This window comes from Montipora capricornis, chromosome 10, assembly GCF_036669925.1.
Source record: "Montipora capricornis isolate CH-2021 chromosome 10, ASM3666992v2, whole genome shotgun sequence".
Lineage (NCBI taxonomy): Eukaryota > Metazoa > Cnidaria > Anthozoa > Scleractinia > Acroporidae > Montipora > Montipora capricornis.
Window position 1 is genome coordinate 61,173,873 of NC_090892.1, and position 16,668 is coordinate 61,190,540.

The window sequence follows — 16,668 nt, forward strand, 5'->3', positions numbered from 1 at the left end:
CGGTCTTGCAGCACAGCTGGCCAGGGTTGAGCAATCCAATTGCCCATAATTTATTATGATAAATGCCATAACCAATACATCCCGAGACGTCCGTGAAGAGTTCCAGGTTGGGAGAGTGGAGCCACTGCGGGTCAGGGATGATGGCGCGGCCATTCCAGGTAGGAAGGAACTCCAGCCACCAGGCAATGTCACGATGGGCCTCCTTATTGAGAGCGAGGTGATGGTGTGGCAAGCGAACAGTGCAGCTCAGGTCATTGATACGACACAAGAAGATGCGGGCAGCATGGATGATATGGCAGGCAAAGTTTAATTTGCCAATCAGTGAATCAGAAACTAAACAATAACAATAACAAGAAAGCCTACAAGACACACTAGCATATGCGCAAAGTGGCAACAATTGAGCATTCAACGTGGTGAATCTGATAAGAGCATAGCAGGATATAAATTACAAACTTGCAACAATGCTGATGTGTATTCTATGTGAACAAAGATATGTCCGTCCATCAAGGTATGCAGATTGCATCAATTGATTCAATAAAAGAGTCTTTATCATGGTCATTGCAACACATTGTTCTATTAGATGAGAACCATATGGTCTCTTGCTGGGTTGATAAGCAGCTCCAAGTAGTTAACTCTCTTTTACAAGTAAAATGTCCATATACTTGAAAAATTCCAGATGGTTAAGCAGAAGAAATGCATGCGTATCATGCAATCAGGGAAAGAATGTGCCATAAATTGCGCCATCCAGGTCACATGCTTGATTTGGTAACAAAAGATTTGATTGGTTCTGACCGAACCCTATTTTTTATTAGCCAATCATAATCCAGAATTTTGATTTGTAATTTGCACTGGTATTACTCTTTTTGTGGTAGTGCACTGTACGTGCACTACACACTATGTCTCCGGGTTGTATGAGTGTAAGAGTGTAAGCCTGTGGTGACAATAGGCCGGCAGCAAATACATAACTCGTGAACATAAACAGGTCTCTTGGAAGCGTGCTGGAGTTTCAACAAAATGAGCCCCAAAATCGGCTGCTATTTCCAAAACCATGGAATTACGTGGTGATAAATAACCTCGTCTAGGAGAGTGAATTTTGACTTTGCAGAAACAATGGTTACCCTCAAGAGTTGGGCTATTGTGATCTTTGTGTTGAATTTGCACATTTCTTGTCAATCTTTAAAACACTTGAAAGAAAAAAAAACAGCTAACAAAAACAAAACCCAGCTGTCTGGCATCATTTTGACACAGATGTATCCTTTATTTCGAAAGTAAACATGCAAGGTAACTTGATCACGGCGCCCGCTGCATTCGATGTCACTTTCCATTTTGCGATTAACCTGTGCAGCCAAAACTACAATAGAAAAATTGAACGTATCAAAAATGTCTCCCAAAACGTTTTTCGCTGATGCTAATATTTTTGTTGCTGATGGCAAAATATTTTATTCTCGATTGACCGTCCTGAAAACTTCCTTCTGCTCTTCCTAAAACCTGTGTATCAATATTTATTTACTTTTATAATAATAATAATTGGCAGTGCTACTCACCCTTTACTTGCGGTATTGAGGACTGAATTGCACGATATCGGTCTGAAAGCATACGAAGGCGCCTCTAGCTGCTGCTGTACAGTCCATGTTTGATGTCGGGGCACAGCACCACAACTGGATGTTAATTAGCTGTGAGTCGATTTTAATGAGGGAAATTGACTGAAATTCAGCCCACATGCAAGCTGGGGCCAGAGTTGAACCCGGCTCGCAGTGGTGGGAGCGGCGATAGATAACCACTAAGCCACCCTGACACAGCCACCGTTATCTAGTAGACCAGGTTGAAAGGATACAGAAGAGGGCCATGCGTATCCTATTCCCCGACCTTAAATATCAACAGGCCCTCGCACTTGCTAACGTGACAAGTCTTGAAATGCGGCACGGCCATCTCTGCCAGAGGGTTTTGCAAAACATCAGCGCCAACCTGGACTGCCAGCTGGACCGCCTCCTCTCCCCTACATGCGCTCGGTGCTACTCGCATCATGTAAGGAAGAGCAATACTTCTAGCTACTTTAAATTTAGGACAAATGGGTTTGGTAAGAGTTTTTTTCCGGCTATGACCAAAATGTATTAGTTAAATGTATTTGATAGTTTTCATGCTTAACAAATTTTTAATAAATGAATTGAAATATAAGGTTTTTAAATATACAATGTAATCCCAGTCCCTATCAAAAAGCATGTAAATTTTATAGGTGCAGGTGTCTGGGCTGGTTTTAGGTGCCAATCTGTGAATTATTATTATATTATTATTATTATTATTATTATTATTATTATTATTATTATTATTATTATTATTATTATTATTATATTATTATTATTATTATTATTATTCACAAACCAGTTCAGCACAGTTGACCTGGCATTGGGACGGTGTTCAACTTCACAACTTCGGTGTCTGGATAAATGAAAGGAAAAGTTTGAGGTGAATTAGAAGTAACAATAAGTGCCAAATGGGGTGAGACACTTTCCCCTTTTAAGAAATCTTGGACAAATCCCCCCCTCACCCCAACAATATTTTTTTGTTATCGGCAGCACTTCCTTTTTCCGTAACCAACATTGAAGGCGGGGAGGGGGGAAGCAGGGGGAATGCAAATGGTAAATGTAATGTTAAGGTGATTTTTTCCTAATTGTGGTCTTCCCAGTTCATTGTCTCAACTACGTTTGTCGCTCATTGAAGCTTTTGAGATAAGGCAGATGCATTGAGTGACTACCAATAGAGTGCTAGTAGTAATTGGAGCACTACTAAGGGACCAGTGACAAAAGGTCATCCTGGAGTCCTATTAAGTTACATGCTGTACTTGGAAATTCCAGATATATCGACAAGTGGAGGTTGTAGGAAACACTGTAGGAGTCAAGAATATGCCTGAGAAAATGGTAGAAATAGAGATCTTGAAAATGATGAGAAAATTACCAAGTTGTAATAGTCTGCAGAGTCAGTGGTGAATGTTAGGAAAAAGTCCAACGCCTACTTGCAGCATGAAAACTGTTGACATCAAGCAGATACATCAACTGGCATAACAGCATTGATGATACGAGCAGTGGAATGGGTAGAGTGGAAGCAGTTGGTCAATTGAGTGTTTCATGTACAAAGTATTAAAATGGGAAACTACTAGGTGATGATCACTTCTTGTTCTCAGGTGATGCGGATTATTAGTGCATTTAGATACAATATTTTGCATACACTTAGGGACTAAATTGTTGCAACCTTATAAACGACCTTAGCCAGCTAGCTGTCTTTAGTCCCTAGAATTTGTTTATGTTGGCACCTGTTATGTGTAGGGCCAGCTAGCAAAGTTTGATGGCTCTTTATTTTGGCCATAGGCCCTATATCAATAACAAAAAAAACAGTAGACAACAAGTGAGCCAAACAGTAAATGCAGCAGTGTTGTTTTCTTGATTATGCCTTTCACTCTTAAACCTTTCAGAAGAATCCAGGCTGTGGAACATCTGATGGAACATTTCGGAACAAGCGATATTTCCAGTGTGATCCGGACTCTGGTGTTTTTGTTGGACTGGATGCGCTTATGCCAATGGATGATGCAGAATATAATTCTCACTCAAAGACACCAAAGAGAGACGAAGATGCTCTAGCTAGCCTTGAAGCAATATTAAGGGATACAGTTTTTCCATCTTTTTTAAAACGAAAAAATGACCAGTCACTTCAGGCAACAACTGTTGATACACTTAAAATTGACCAAAGAGTTGTTACATTTCTGGAATACAATGGCAATCCTGTCAGAGGAACTGTTTGTTTTAATGGTGAGGAAAAAGATGCAAGTGGACGAGTTCTTGTAGGGCTGGAGCTGGTAGGCAATTCTGAAATTATTGTTTCATACTGTCTCCTCGAGGCCCAGTTAGTCAGGGATTCATCTCTGATTCTAATTGTTTTTAGGGATGGGGGTGTTGACCTTGTTGCTTATGAGCCAATTAAGCATAAACATTCAACCTTTTAATTTTTGACGAGTTCTTGTAGGGTTGGAGCTGGTAGGCAATTCTCAAATATGTGTCATACTGTCTTCTCAAGGCCCATACCCAGGGACCTCTGATTCTAATTTCTTGGGGGGTGGGGGGGGGGGGATGGAGGAGTTGACCTTGTTGCTTATAATCAAATTGATGATCAACCTTGTTACCAGGATCTCTCTTCTCTTCCTTCTTTGTCGTTGAGGAGAAAGACCCGGGTTCAGGCTGGTCACGTCGCACTCCTTGACCAACAGTTCGCCACTGGGCTAGAGTTTTGGCATAGTTAATCGAGGGATTGGTTATGAAACCTTAAAACGTTTAAAAGCGAGAACAATGTTGTCGCAATCGATGTTGAATTGACCGTGACAGTGCACAATCTATTTTCGCTTCGCGCGGGTTCGCATAATTTAATCGAAAGGCCAAAAATACAGACAAAAACATGAAACAAAAAGACTTGAGTTTCATAACCATCTCCATGCATTAACTGTGAGTTTTGGTTGTATTTTGATCCCGCAACTGGGCGAAAGCATATTCGTTTGACAAGGCAATTTTTAAAATAAATAATCGTTACATTTCAATGTAAGTTTTAAAAAAGCCAAAAGAACTGATGTTATATTCACACAGGAGTTGAATTCCCACATAAGCGGTGAAGATTTTGTGACTGATAAAGCCTTTGATGTCGAGCGGTGATCAACGTTCACAAAAAAAAAAAGATTTCGTTAACTCAGTTATGTCTGCTTCTAGCTTAAGCTCGTTTAAAACTTTCCTACTTAATTATCTTTGTAAATAGATAGGTCTTCTAGCTTTCGTACACATTGTGAAATTATATATTAGATATACTTTTCTTAATTGTTTTAACTTTTATTTCTGGAGAGCGGTTTTTATATGGGAATGCAGTTTCCCCTATTGCTATCCTTTACCTCTGGTACTTTTGTATATATATTTTCTTTTGTACATTGATAAGAAGCTTTATTAAACTTAAACTTAAACATTAATTACTAGTGGGAAGATGACCTTTGAGTGCACGTAGTGTTGCGTTACGGGCGGCCGTTGAGAATTCTAAAAACTCGTTATGAGACTTTGTATGGGAAATAAAATACCGTCGATTATGAAGCCTAAAAAACGCTCAATTTAAAGTTCATTCAATAAAATGAATAAATATGACTCACCTCTGGTGTATTCTTGTGCCTTTTGGAGCTTATTTTACAATTTCGGGAATTCCGTGTTTGCAGTGTTCTAAGACGAAGTCAAGGCAGCACACTAAGATTTCGACCGTAGTCAGCTCAGAGGCGGTTTGTGCCTCGAAAATCCATCCCAGCCGCGATTTTTTCACGCAAAGCTAAAGCCCCATCATTTGCGAACCTCGGTGAATGTTTCGTCGTCAAAAGTTCCCACGCACTTGGCTGGAAATGAGCATTTTCTGCTTCCGATTCAGCGATAGCTGATGAAAATAACAGCTGCTGATAACCGAACAGGACACGGACCTTGGGTCCGAGATCCAATTAACTGGACCACCCGATGAGGCCCAAGCTCCGTGTCCTGTTCGGTTATGACGGGGCTTTAGCTCCCGGGGTGGGGGGGGGGGGGGGGAGAGAGAACTGCCATATATGGGCTATATAGGTATGTGCCGCTGTGAAGGTTATGGTTTTCAAGCAGTTTACTCTAGCATAGGGTATATAAATCAGAGCGTTTGGGTCTAGAATAGGGTAGCTCTGGTATAGGCTAAGGGTTCCAGGGACCCAGCGGCACATCCCCACCCAGAAATTCCTAAAGTACCGCTCCCCCCCCCCCCCTTCCCGGGGCTGGGATGGATTTTCGAGGCGCAAACCGCCTCTGAGTTGACTTCGGTCGAAATCTTAGTGTGCAGCCTTGACTTCGTCTTAGAACATTGAAAACACGGAATTCCCGAAACGGTAAAATAAGCTCCGAAATGCACAAGAATATACCAGAGGTGAGTAAGTTTTATTCATTTTATTGAATCTATGTTAAATTGAGCTTTTTTTAGGCTTCATAATCCCGGGTTCATAATCGACGGTATTTTATTTCCCATACAAAGTCTTACAACGCGTTTAAATTCTCAACGGCCGCCTGTAACGCAACACCGCTTGCACTCAAAGGTCATCTTCCCACTACATGTAGTAATTAATTATTACACGCTCTCTAGTGACGCGAACTTGGGATGAGCTAAAATGAGCTACTATGGTATCTAAAATGACCTAAAATGACCTACAACGATATCTAAAATAAATATAGCGGTCTCTAATCACCTAAAATGAACTAAACAGACAAAACTAATGGTACAAATAATTTCACTGACCTCGCATGTGTTTTCGAAACAACAGACCTTTTCACTGTCTCTGACGCCGTATTGATTTTGGGCAAACACGGCTTAAATTACAGCGAATGTATGGGAATTTTGCCGAAATTTGAACCGTTATAAATCCTTTAATTTTAATCAAGGTCCGACGATTGTGGATAGCGAGAATACCTCTCCAAAAGCACTTCTATTTAGATCATTTTCGTGAAGTATGACGATCAGAATCAAGCTATAACGACCGTAAATGAAATTTGTAAATTTCATATAAACCCTTGTGAACAAAATTTTGCAAATTCCATCGAAATTTGAAGCGACGTGAGATGTCTAATATCCAATTTTCAGACGTTGTGCCTTGTGTAATGATATAATTTTTCGTTGAGTGAATGATATTAATAAAATCACTAAAAATATTCAAAATTTTTTGAAATCTGCCTTTTTGCAGTGGAGTTATAGAGGTTTGAATTTGGCCAAAATCCCACACATTCACTGTAATCTAAGCCGCGTTTTCCCCCAACCAAGATGACTTCAGAAACCGTGAAAAAGTCTATGGAATAGACTAAACATTCACGTGACGGGCGTTATTTTTCTGAAAACTTGGAAACTAGCAAAGGCAATCCACGTAAAACTTGGGATCTTATTAACGAGCAGTAGTTGTAAGTCGTCCAATATTTTGGAAATCCAAGCTAGTAATAGAACTATAAATAACGCCGATGATATGGCGGAGGCTTTCAATGTGCACTTCACTAACATTGCGAAAATGCTAGCTCGTGATATTCCAGACGATGAAAAGAAAGCCACTGGCCTTGACAAGATCCCTAGTAAGTTCTTAAAAATGGCAGCTAGTATTGTTGCACCCTCACTAACTGACATATTTACAAAATCAATCCGCACTAAATGGAAATTGGATAGGGTGACACCGATCTCAAAAAAGGCTTAAAATCAGACATAAATAATTATCGTCCCATCTCCGTTATCCCAGTAGTCTCGAAAGTGCTTGAAAAACTTGTCTATGACCAACTTTACCATTACCTAAATGATAATAAACTGCTGTCAAGTTGCCAGTCAGGGTTCCGTTCCTTACACAGTACCATTACAGCTTTGCTTGAGGCGACAAATAGCTGGTCTGTTAACATCGACAATGGCTTCCTGAATGGCGTCGTTTTCATTGACCTTAAAAAGGCATTCGACACTATCGACCATGAAATCATTTTACGCAAGATGTCATACTTTGGGGCCGACCAGGAAACTATCACTTGGTTTCAATCGTACCTAAGCAATCGGACCCAAAGATGTAACGTTAATGGAAGACTATTACTTGTGGGGGTCCGCAAGGCAGCATAATAGGTCCCTTGCTATTTTTAATGTATATTAACGATCTCCCTTACTGCCTCCGGGAAGCTTGCCCGAGAATGTTCGCTGACGATACCAATATAACCCTAACTGCAAAACCTTTAACAGAGCTTTAGCAAGAAATAACTCCTGAATTCAGTTACCTTAACTGTTGGCTGAGAACCAACAGGTTGACTTTAAATGTGGCTAAGACCGAGTTAATGATAATTGGATCTAGGCAGAGATTAAACACTCAATGTGACGAGGTTGATATACGAATTGATGACGAAATTATCAAGAGAGTAAATCGCAGTAAATCCCTCGGTCTTACCATTGATGATCGGCTTTCTTGGTCAAATCATGTAGACGAAATATGCAGGAAAGTTTTCTCAGCTATAGGTGCCTTAAAACGAATATCTCACTATCACACTTTATCTCAGCTAATACTGCCCTTCAAATTTATAATGCTTTAATATTACCACATTTTGATTATTGCAGTCCTCTCTGGGACTGCTTAAGTGGCCAGTCAAGTGATAAGTTGCAAAAATTACAAAATCGCGCAGCTTGGGTAATAACTAAATTACCCTTTGATACGAGTTCCGACCTCCTTCTCGATACTCTTAAGTGGGAGAAGCTGTCTCTTCGACGTAAAAAACAGAAAGCACTAATTATATATAAAACAATTCACGATCTTGCCCCGGAATACCTTCAACGCCTTTTCATTCAACACATTGCTGAATGTAACTTGAGAAACTTAGAAGGTAAACTTACTCTGCCCAAGCCAGATACCAATTATTTAAAACGAAGTTTCTGTTATAGCATGGCCTGTTTGTGGAACAATTTTCCCCAATAGTTAAGAAATGCTGACTATATTGGGCAGTTCAAACGCACAATCAAGCAAGTATCTGACCTATCGGATTCCCACACGGCAATCATGTAAAACAGTTGTAAAGCGTTTTTTTTACTTTTTTTAGCTTAACTGATGATTTTCTGTGTTAAAATAAAGTTTACTTACTTACTTACTTGTTTGGGGGAAGAGAGGAAAAAAAATGCCATACAGACATACAGAGACAATTTATTTCATTGAGAGAGGGCCTGATTTTACTGTTAAAAGGTATTTGTAACAATCACTCTTGCTAACGTTGACAAACAGCGGGACTAGCAAGTCACGTAAAGAAAGCTGTTCGCCTGGCAACGCAGTTTTCATTTGCATAGACCAGAAGCCCATAAGAGTTGAAACGTGTAACGGCCCCTTGTGTGCTGGGAAACAAGCTTCTGAATATTCAATTTGCTAAATACCATATTTGGAACGACAAGAGCGAGGGGTTTCCAAATATGGTACTTGGCACTGAAACATTCAACCAATCAGTACGCACTGAATATTCGGAAGCTGTGAACGCGCGTTACACGTTTCAACCCTTATGGGTTTCTGCATAGACCTGACAGCGCAACAATTTTGTCTCAAAAGTAAATGAAAAGGCAGTCTCTTATCAGCTCACTGAGCATGTTGATAGTAATGACCTCGGTGAACCGCTTCAGTCGGCGTATAAGTCACTGCATAACACCGAAACGGCTCTTCTGAAGGTTCAAGATGACATCCTAAACGCCATTGACCAACGCCGAACAGTTGCCCTGCTGCTGTTGGACTTGTCCGCAGCGCTTGACACAGTTGACCATGAGTTATTGCTCCATAGACTTTGTGTTCACTTTGGCATTAGAGGCAAGGCCCTTGCTTGGTTTACCTCTTACCTTACTGGACGTTACCAGTATGATACTATCAAAGGCGCGGATTCTTCTCTTGCAGCGTGATGCACGGTGTCCCTCAAGGCTCAGTACTCGGGCCGCTTTTATATCTTCTGTATACTGCCCCATTAGGAGGCATTGTCCGGAAGCATGGAATGATGTTCCATTTCTATGCCCACGATTCTCAAATTTATTTTTCATTTGATTCCAATACTCCTGAACTGGTTACTGCATCAAGGTTAGAAGCATGTGTTAAAGATGTCAGTGATTGGATGTCTGCTAACAAGTTAAAGCTGAACTCTGACAAGACTGAACTACTAATCATAGCATCACAATTCGGCCCCAAGCCCCAACTATCGTCGCTAAGTGTTTTTGATGATCAGATCAGCCCCTCGGTTTCCGTTAGAAATGTCGGTGTGGTTTTTGATTCTCATATGAAATTTGAGCGTCAAGTGTCTAGCATATATAAAGTATCCTTTTTTCATGTCCGCAATATATCTCGTATACGAAAGTATCTGAGTGAGGAGAATACCAAAATTTTGGTCCATGCGTTTGTCACCTGTAGGTTGGATAATGGAAATGCACTGCTGTACGGACTTCCTAAATACCTCATTGCAAAACTCCAATCTGTTCTTAACTGTGCTGCCCGCTTGACTCTATGCAAACAGAAATATGACCATGCAACTGCTTTGTTGATCCATCTTCATTGGCTACCTGTTAGTCAGCGCATTATTTTTAAGATACTATTATTGACATTTAAGGCGCTTAATGGGCTTGCGCCAATGGATATAACTGAACTGCTGGATAGATATGTACCGCCGCGTCCACTACGATCTTCATCTAGGGGTCTACTGAAGGTTCCTCGGTCCAATACTAAGTATGGCGACAGATCATTTTCCGTCTGTGCACCAACACTTTGGAATAGCCTACCTGATCATTTGAGACTTGCAACTGACCTCTATTCTTTTAAGCGTGATCTTAAGACTTACTTGTTTTGTGAGTCTTTTTATTAGGGTTAGGTTAGGATTCTTTTTAGGATAATATCTTAGTTGCTTTCTATTTTAGTGGATCTTGTAAACTTGATGTGCAGCGCCTTAGAACTTGACGGTAGTGCTGATGACGCCAAAAATTAGTGTGCCCGACAACGCAGTTGTGATTGGTGGCGAGCTGACAGCGCAAACATCTTGAGTTTGCCCGGCAACTTATAAAGGTTTGATTGGTGCAGAGTTGACATCGTAAAGATTGTGACTTTACCCAGCAATGCAACGCTGTTTTAGTTAAGTTTAGGTGATTACAGACGTCTAGATTTTTTTTAGACACCGTTGTAGCTCGTTTTAGGTCATTCCTTGATTTAGTAACTACGGGATAAATGTCTCGCTTGTTTTCTTGCACGACAAAGCCTTCTTTTCTTTCAAATTGTTGCAAGCTATTAAAAGCATTCTTCGTTATCACTCAGTTCGATCCACGATTGGACTGCTCACTTGAGCTTGAATCCGGACCTTCACACGGGTAAAAAATCGAACGACGCAAGTATATTTTCTGTTGCGTCTGATCGATTAGACGACAACTTTTTGCGTTTCACGTCGAATTCCGTATGTGTAGTACATAAAATACCTTGCCGTGAAACATTTTCTCGATGGTTGTCTGGTCACAAAATCAAATGCGTGCTGATTCTCCTCCTCGCAAAGATGACAAAGCCTACATTGCTGCCCCTCCCCTAACACACAGTTAGTAAACCTCCCAGGTTTTGTGAGACACGGGACCAGCCTGAACCAGGGTCTTTCTCCTCGACGACAAAGGACGCAGTAAAGAGAGACCCTGGGAACGAGGTTGATTAAGCATGAACATTCAACCTTTTAATTGTTTATTTGTTGTAGCGCTTTTTACTGATTATTGTTGTCTATTTTCTAATTTACTTCCTTCTTATTGAAAGACTCAGTTTGACAAATATCATCAGTCAGTGACCTTTAAACAGAAAATCAGGCAAAGTAAAGACCAATGTATGGGTTACCTGAATGCCACCTTCTTACTGTTTTTCATGTATGTTGATTATAATTATTTTAATTATTGTTTTGATAACTTGGAAGTGTTTTATTGTGTTTCACACTTGCATTTTCTTTGTTTAGGATGAAAGGATTGGAAGTGGAACTGGTAGATGGAAAGGAAGACAGTTCTTTGTCCGTAAGAGAGATCACGCGGCATTTGTTGATATAGAAACGGTCATACCTGAGAAAGATTTTGATAGTGACCCTGGAGAGGCTACGACAAGGGCAACATCACAAAAGCAGGGTAAACGACGAACTGGCTCAATAAAACAGGAAAAAAGACAGAATGACCAAATGTTTCTTAGGTCATATATGCTGTCACACGGTTAGTTACATTCCCTGCTAGCAGAGATCTCTTTTCTATTGCTTTCGCTGTGCTGACGAGTACGGGAAAAGAGAACTCTGCCATGGCGATTTTTCGGAGGTTTGTGTAGCCCTGTTACTAGTAGAATTATTTTCTCGTTACTTCTTGATGAGAGCCGCTGTGTCTTGTTCCAGCAAAAATTTTCTCTTGATTACAGAGTCCAGCTTTCGTTTTGCAGCTTTTGCAAACTCTACGGGATGACAAGGAAAAATCTGGAGACTTTCCAAGAAGGTTTGTTAAATTTTCCTCGAGTCTCGCTGTACGGGAGGTGTTGAAAAAGCTTCCTTGTCCAGATAATTTGAAATTGATGGCGCAGATTACATCATCTTTAGTTGATTTTCCTACCTCTTTTAGCGGCGTTTTTGGTAAACGTAATGATGTTTCAGATAATTTCCTCTGTTTTCTAAGAGGAGAATTAACCAGAGTTAGCGGCATTCCCGCTTCGCTGAGCGCGGGTTTCCCGCCATTTTATTGACATTTAAAGAATCACATGATGATTCGGTTATTGTCTTGTTCGCTAAGTAACCGTCGCGCATGCTCAACACAATGAGTTTGGACCCATGGCAGAGTTCTCTTTTCCCGTACTCGTCAGCACAGCGAAAGCAAAAGAAAAGAGATCTCTGCTAGCAGGGAAACGGTTGCAAACAGTAATACCTACTTTTGAAGAATAATTTGTTTGTATATATATGAAGTAGGGGCTATAGACCAAGGGCGGGTGAAATCTTTCTTCGGAACTTCACCGAATATACAATCTCTCATACTTGTAAGTTTGACATTTTAAATTTGTAACCGGGCTGAGATCATTAACCTAAACGTCGTCACTGATTTCAAGTTTTCAAGCGTAGACAACGTGAGAAGTGAGGTACGCAACTCTAAGTTTTGTTGTTGGCAATATTTTTAGTTTTTTTCTCACTTTATTGACATCCAACTTTCAAGAGTCTGTTTACTATTATGACTTCGATTGAGAATTCCATGTTTTGTTCGGTGTTAATACCTCACCTTCCCTCTCAGATAAACTCCGTTTTACCTTAGTTGTCATTAAGTCAAAATTAAAGGAAGATAGATGTTTAGACACATTTTTGTTTCAAATTAATACACCAACCACTACCCTGCAAGCAAAGTATTTTTAATCTTGTCGCTTTTTGCACAATTGGTTTCTCTAGAAACATGCCATTTTGGTTTCTCGAATGTCAATGTTAAGTCAACTCAACTGGAAATATTATGACGCAATCTTGACTCGTTGGTGTACAAACAAACAATGTAGGTAAAGCCGTTCCTGTAAAGATAATTGACATATGACTTGTTACACATTCATGTAACTTGCGATTTTATTAGAATCTCCTCCTGTTGATATATACGTCTTCAAGTTTTTGTCTGATCCAGGAAACCAATATACACTTTCATCGCCATTTGAAAGAGCCAGTTAACCTATTTCTCGGCTTTTCTTTCGTTGTTTGGTTTTCAAAACAACGTTACAGGGAAGCAGTAAAGATCGTTCTACCGCACGGCCACAGAACTCGCCAACGGAATCACGAATTTCTCTCTTCATAAAAAACTTTCCAGAGATTCAAACCAGATTTTGGACACGTTATGATATGTTTGAGATGGTATATCAACCTTTATACAAACAAAATCAAGTTGCGCCGTCATTGTAAGAAAAAATGTGAAAAACTTCTTCGTGCGCTAATGGCGGATCAGTCTTGAGGACTTTGCGCGAGCTCCGCACGATCACGAAGGAGTCTTCACTTCCGGCATTTAACAAGCAATCAGATCAGGACTTTCGTCGGCCACCGGAATTCTTCAGAGACTTTTGGTCAGGCCCAATTTTAGCGAGCGACAACATAGGAGAACATTATGAGCGAAGCTAAAAATGGGCCTGGTAGCAGGTTAACTTGAAGACGAGGATTATGTAGATTTGATTAAGATATCTTATCCGGATTTCAGAAAAAAAGAGCTCTTTGCACAGGACGAACAGATACTTTGGGAACTAGTGAAACTGGAAATAAGAATTTTGACCATCTCTTTCTCTAAAAGGAAAGACAAAATAGTAGGACGTGTGAACTTTTTATACAAGGCTCGACAATACAATTTGCGTAAGTGTTTCTTTCAGATTTCAGTCTAGAATTGAAACTTTGCCATTATGTCATTGCCTTCTTTCTATAACTTATTATCATTATCATCACTATCATTATTACTCCTTACTATCAAGTTTTTACATCCCTGTTTACTCGCACAGGAAAAGAAAAGGCAAATTTGGAGAGACAACTAGAGGTTTTGCAGCATCAGTTAAGAGAAAAGGAGGAGTGCTTAGCTAGTTACCAAGCTCAAGTAGAGGAAAGAAATTTAAGAGAGACAAGTTTAATTCAGCAACTATACGAAAAGGAGCTTCAACGAGAAAATTCTCAAAGACAGTTGCAGGAGATCGAAGAGCAAATCAGAGAGAAAGAGGACGACAAAACAAATTTGGAGAGACAACTAGAGATTTTGCAGCAGCAGTTAAGGGAAAAGGAGGAGTGCTTAGCTAATTACCAAGCTCAAGTAGAAAAAGGAAATTTAAGGGAGACAAGTTTAATGCAGCAACTAGAAGAAAAAGAGCTTCAACGAGAAAATTCCCAAAGACAGTTGCAGGAGATCGAAGAGCAAATCAGAGAAAAAGAGGGCGACAAAACAAATTTGGAGAGACAACTAGAGATTTTGCAGCAGCAATTAAGGGAAAGAAATTTAAGGGAGACAAATTTCATTCAGCAGCTACACGAAACAGAGCTTCAACGAGAAAATGCTCAAAGACAGTTGCAGGAGTTGGAAGAGCAAATCAGAGAGAAAGAAGACGACAAAGCGAACTCGGAAAGACAGTTAAGGGAGATGGCACAAAGTTTTGAAGAACGAATCAGAGAAAATGAAGAAGAAAAAACAAACCTTGAATCGCAGTTGGGGATGAAAAACCAAGAGTTAAGTGAGCTAGAGACAAGCCTTTCAGCAGCTCAGCAAATGATTATTGAATTGCGTCGTCAGGAATCTTGTGATTGGGTCATTTCCCGCGGTGAAATCCAGGTATTACAGGATAAATGCTTAGGCAAGGGAGCCTGGGGAAGTGTCAACGAAGCAAGATATTGTGGCTGCAAAGTAGCTGTGAAGCAAATCCATGAACTGATTCTCTCAGATCACATCAGACGTTTGTTTGTGAGAGAAATGAACATTGCCTCAAGATGCCGCCATCCTTGCTTGTTGCAGTTTATTGGAGCAACAAATGATGAAGGAAGTCCTTTCTTTGTCACTGAGCTCATGGAATTGAGCTTGCGAGCTTTGCTGGAGCAACGCCAACTCTCGGAAACAGAAATATCTGTCATTTCTTTGGATGTATCTCAAGCGCTGAACTATCTTCACCACATGAAGCCTTCTCCCATCGTTCACAGGGATGTCAGTAGTGCAAATGTGTTGCTATGGCGACAGGGTGAACAGTGGAGAGGCAAAGTGTCAGATTATGGCACTGCTAAAATTGTGCAACAGACGATGACAGCAGCCCCTGGTGCTCCGATTTACAGTGCGCCAGAGGCAGTTTCTTCCAATCAAACATCCAAGGTTAGTTTTTTAAATTGATAAATAGGCATATCTTTTTATGCCTTTTCAGATCCTGGCCTTTAGATTATCCTGAATAAACAATAAACTGAGGTTGATCTTGGAAAGCGAAAAATAAATAGACATATCTTTTTATAACATTGCAGTTCCTGACCTTTTCATTAATAAATATAATGAGGTTGTTCTTGGCAAACGAAAATCGGGTGATAATAATATTGAAGGTCTTCAGTTCTTAAAACCAGTTTAATGAAGTGGAACTGAGGGGTCATTCTGAGAGGAACTCAACCGAGCTTGGACAGAGCTTGCGAACATCTCCTTGTACTGTGATTGTTAGAAGATATACATTAGTATTTATTTAAAGAAAATTAAAATGAAATTAAGGCAAAAGACTGTAAATGATGGAAGTTTTAAGGTAAAAGACTGAAACTTTCATGGAAAATGTTTTATCAAAAAATGCCAAATTTGTTGATTCTTTACATCTGAGTGGCTGGGTTTCTTATGAAAACTAATTTTCATAAGAAAAACTTCACAGTCGCTTAGAGTCGCTTTAAAGAGGAGGCAGGCATAAACTCGGAAATAGTCTATTCAATTTTCAAGATGCTAATGGCAATACGATACGATAACTTCATTTAGAAAGGGAGACGCAATTGAACTTTCACAGTTTACAAATTAACGACCCTCTAGCTATGCCACGGAGGACTGACCACATCTGACTGGGGACTCAATGCCCTACTCTTTGCGCCAAGTGTATGGGTTCTTTTACGTCCCACAGGGTTATGAACACTGAAGGGTTGTGAAATGGGGCCTACAGTTTATCGTCCTTATCTGAGAAGACTAGAGAGTCTAACCATTTGCAGATGTCATTACAAAGGCAACGCTTTCTCCTCAGTTATTTAAAGACCCTGAGTGCTGGTCTGGCCGAAGTTTTATTTCATTCCCGACCTCTCGCACAGTAGTCCAATGCTCAGCCAACTGAGCTAACCGGTCGCCGTTAAGCACGGTCCTCTTACAATAATTACAATCCGTCTCACTGCTGATATTGTAAGAGACATTACTGTTGCTTTTATCAGGTTGATGTGTATAGCTTTGGTGTTCTTCTGTGTGAAATGTGCATTGGGGAAATGCCAGATCCCGAGAGACGCGAAGAACAAGTTCTTCTTGTAAGAAACCGTTTCTTTCGGAATCTGGTGCGGCAATGCCTTCAGGCTGATCCTGCTATGAGACCAGACATGGCACAGATTATCCAGGAATTGGAACAGTTTGATGGAACTGATCGACTGAACTAACACCTGA

General features: G+C 40.3%; 3 protein-coding genes across 3 annotated transcripts in view; all 3 read left to right on the forward strand.

The window, feature by feature from the left end:
• The window catches only part of LOC138018420 (sorting nexin lst-4-like), a 17,351-nt gene extending 12,260 nt beyond the window's left edge, over positions 1 to 5,091 (forward strand). The window contains exon 6 of the mRNA XM_068865037.1: positions 3,467 to 5,091. Coding sequence (XP_068721138.1) covers positions 3,467 to 3,994 — 528 coding nt within the window. The 3' untranslated portion in view covers positions 3,995 to 5,091. The remainder of the gene's footprint in view (positions 1 to 3,466) is intronic.
• Positions 1 to 16,668, forward strand: part of LOC138021128 (uncharacterized) — a 264,817-nt gene that overhangs the window by 204,429 nt on the left and 43,720 nt on the right. Inside the window, exons 5-6 of the mRNA XM_068867994.1 lie at positions 14,149 to 15,378; positions 16,446 to 16,658. Coding sequence (XP_068724095.1) covers positions 14,149 to 15,378; positions 16,446 to 16,658 — 1,443 coding nt within the window. The remainder of the gene's footprint in view (positions 1 to 14,148; positions 15,379 to 16,445; positions 16,659 to 16,668) is intronic.
• The window catches only part of LOC138018416 (probable serine/threonine-protein kinase DDB_G0271682), a 115,972-nt gene that overhangs the window by 96,310 nt on the left and 2,994 nt on the right, over positions 1 to 16,668 (forward strand). The gene's annotated exons all lie outside the window — the stretch shown is intronic.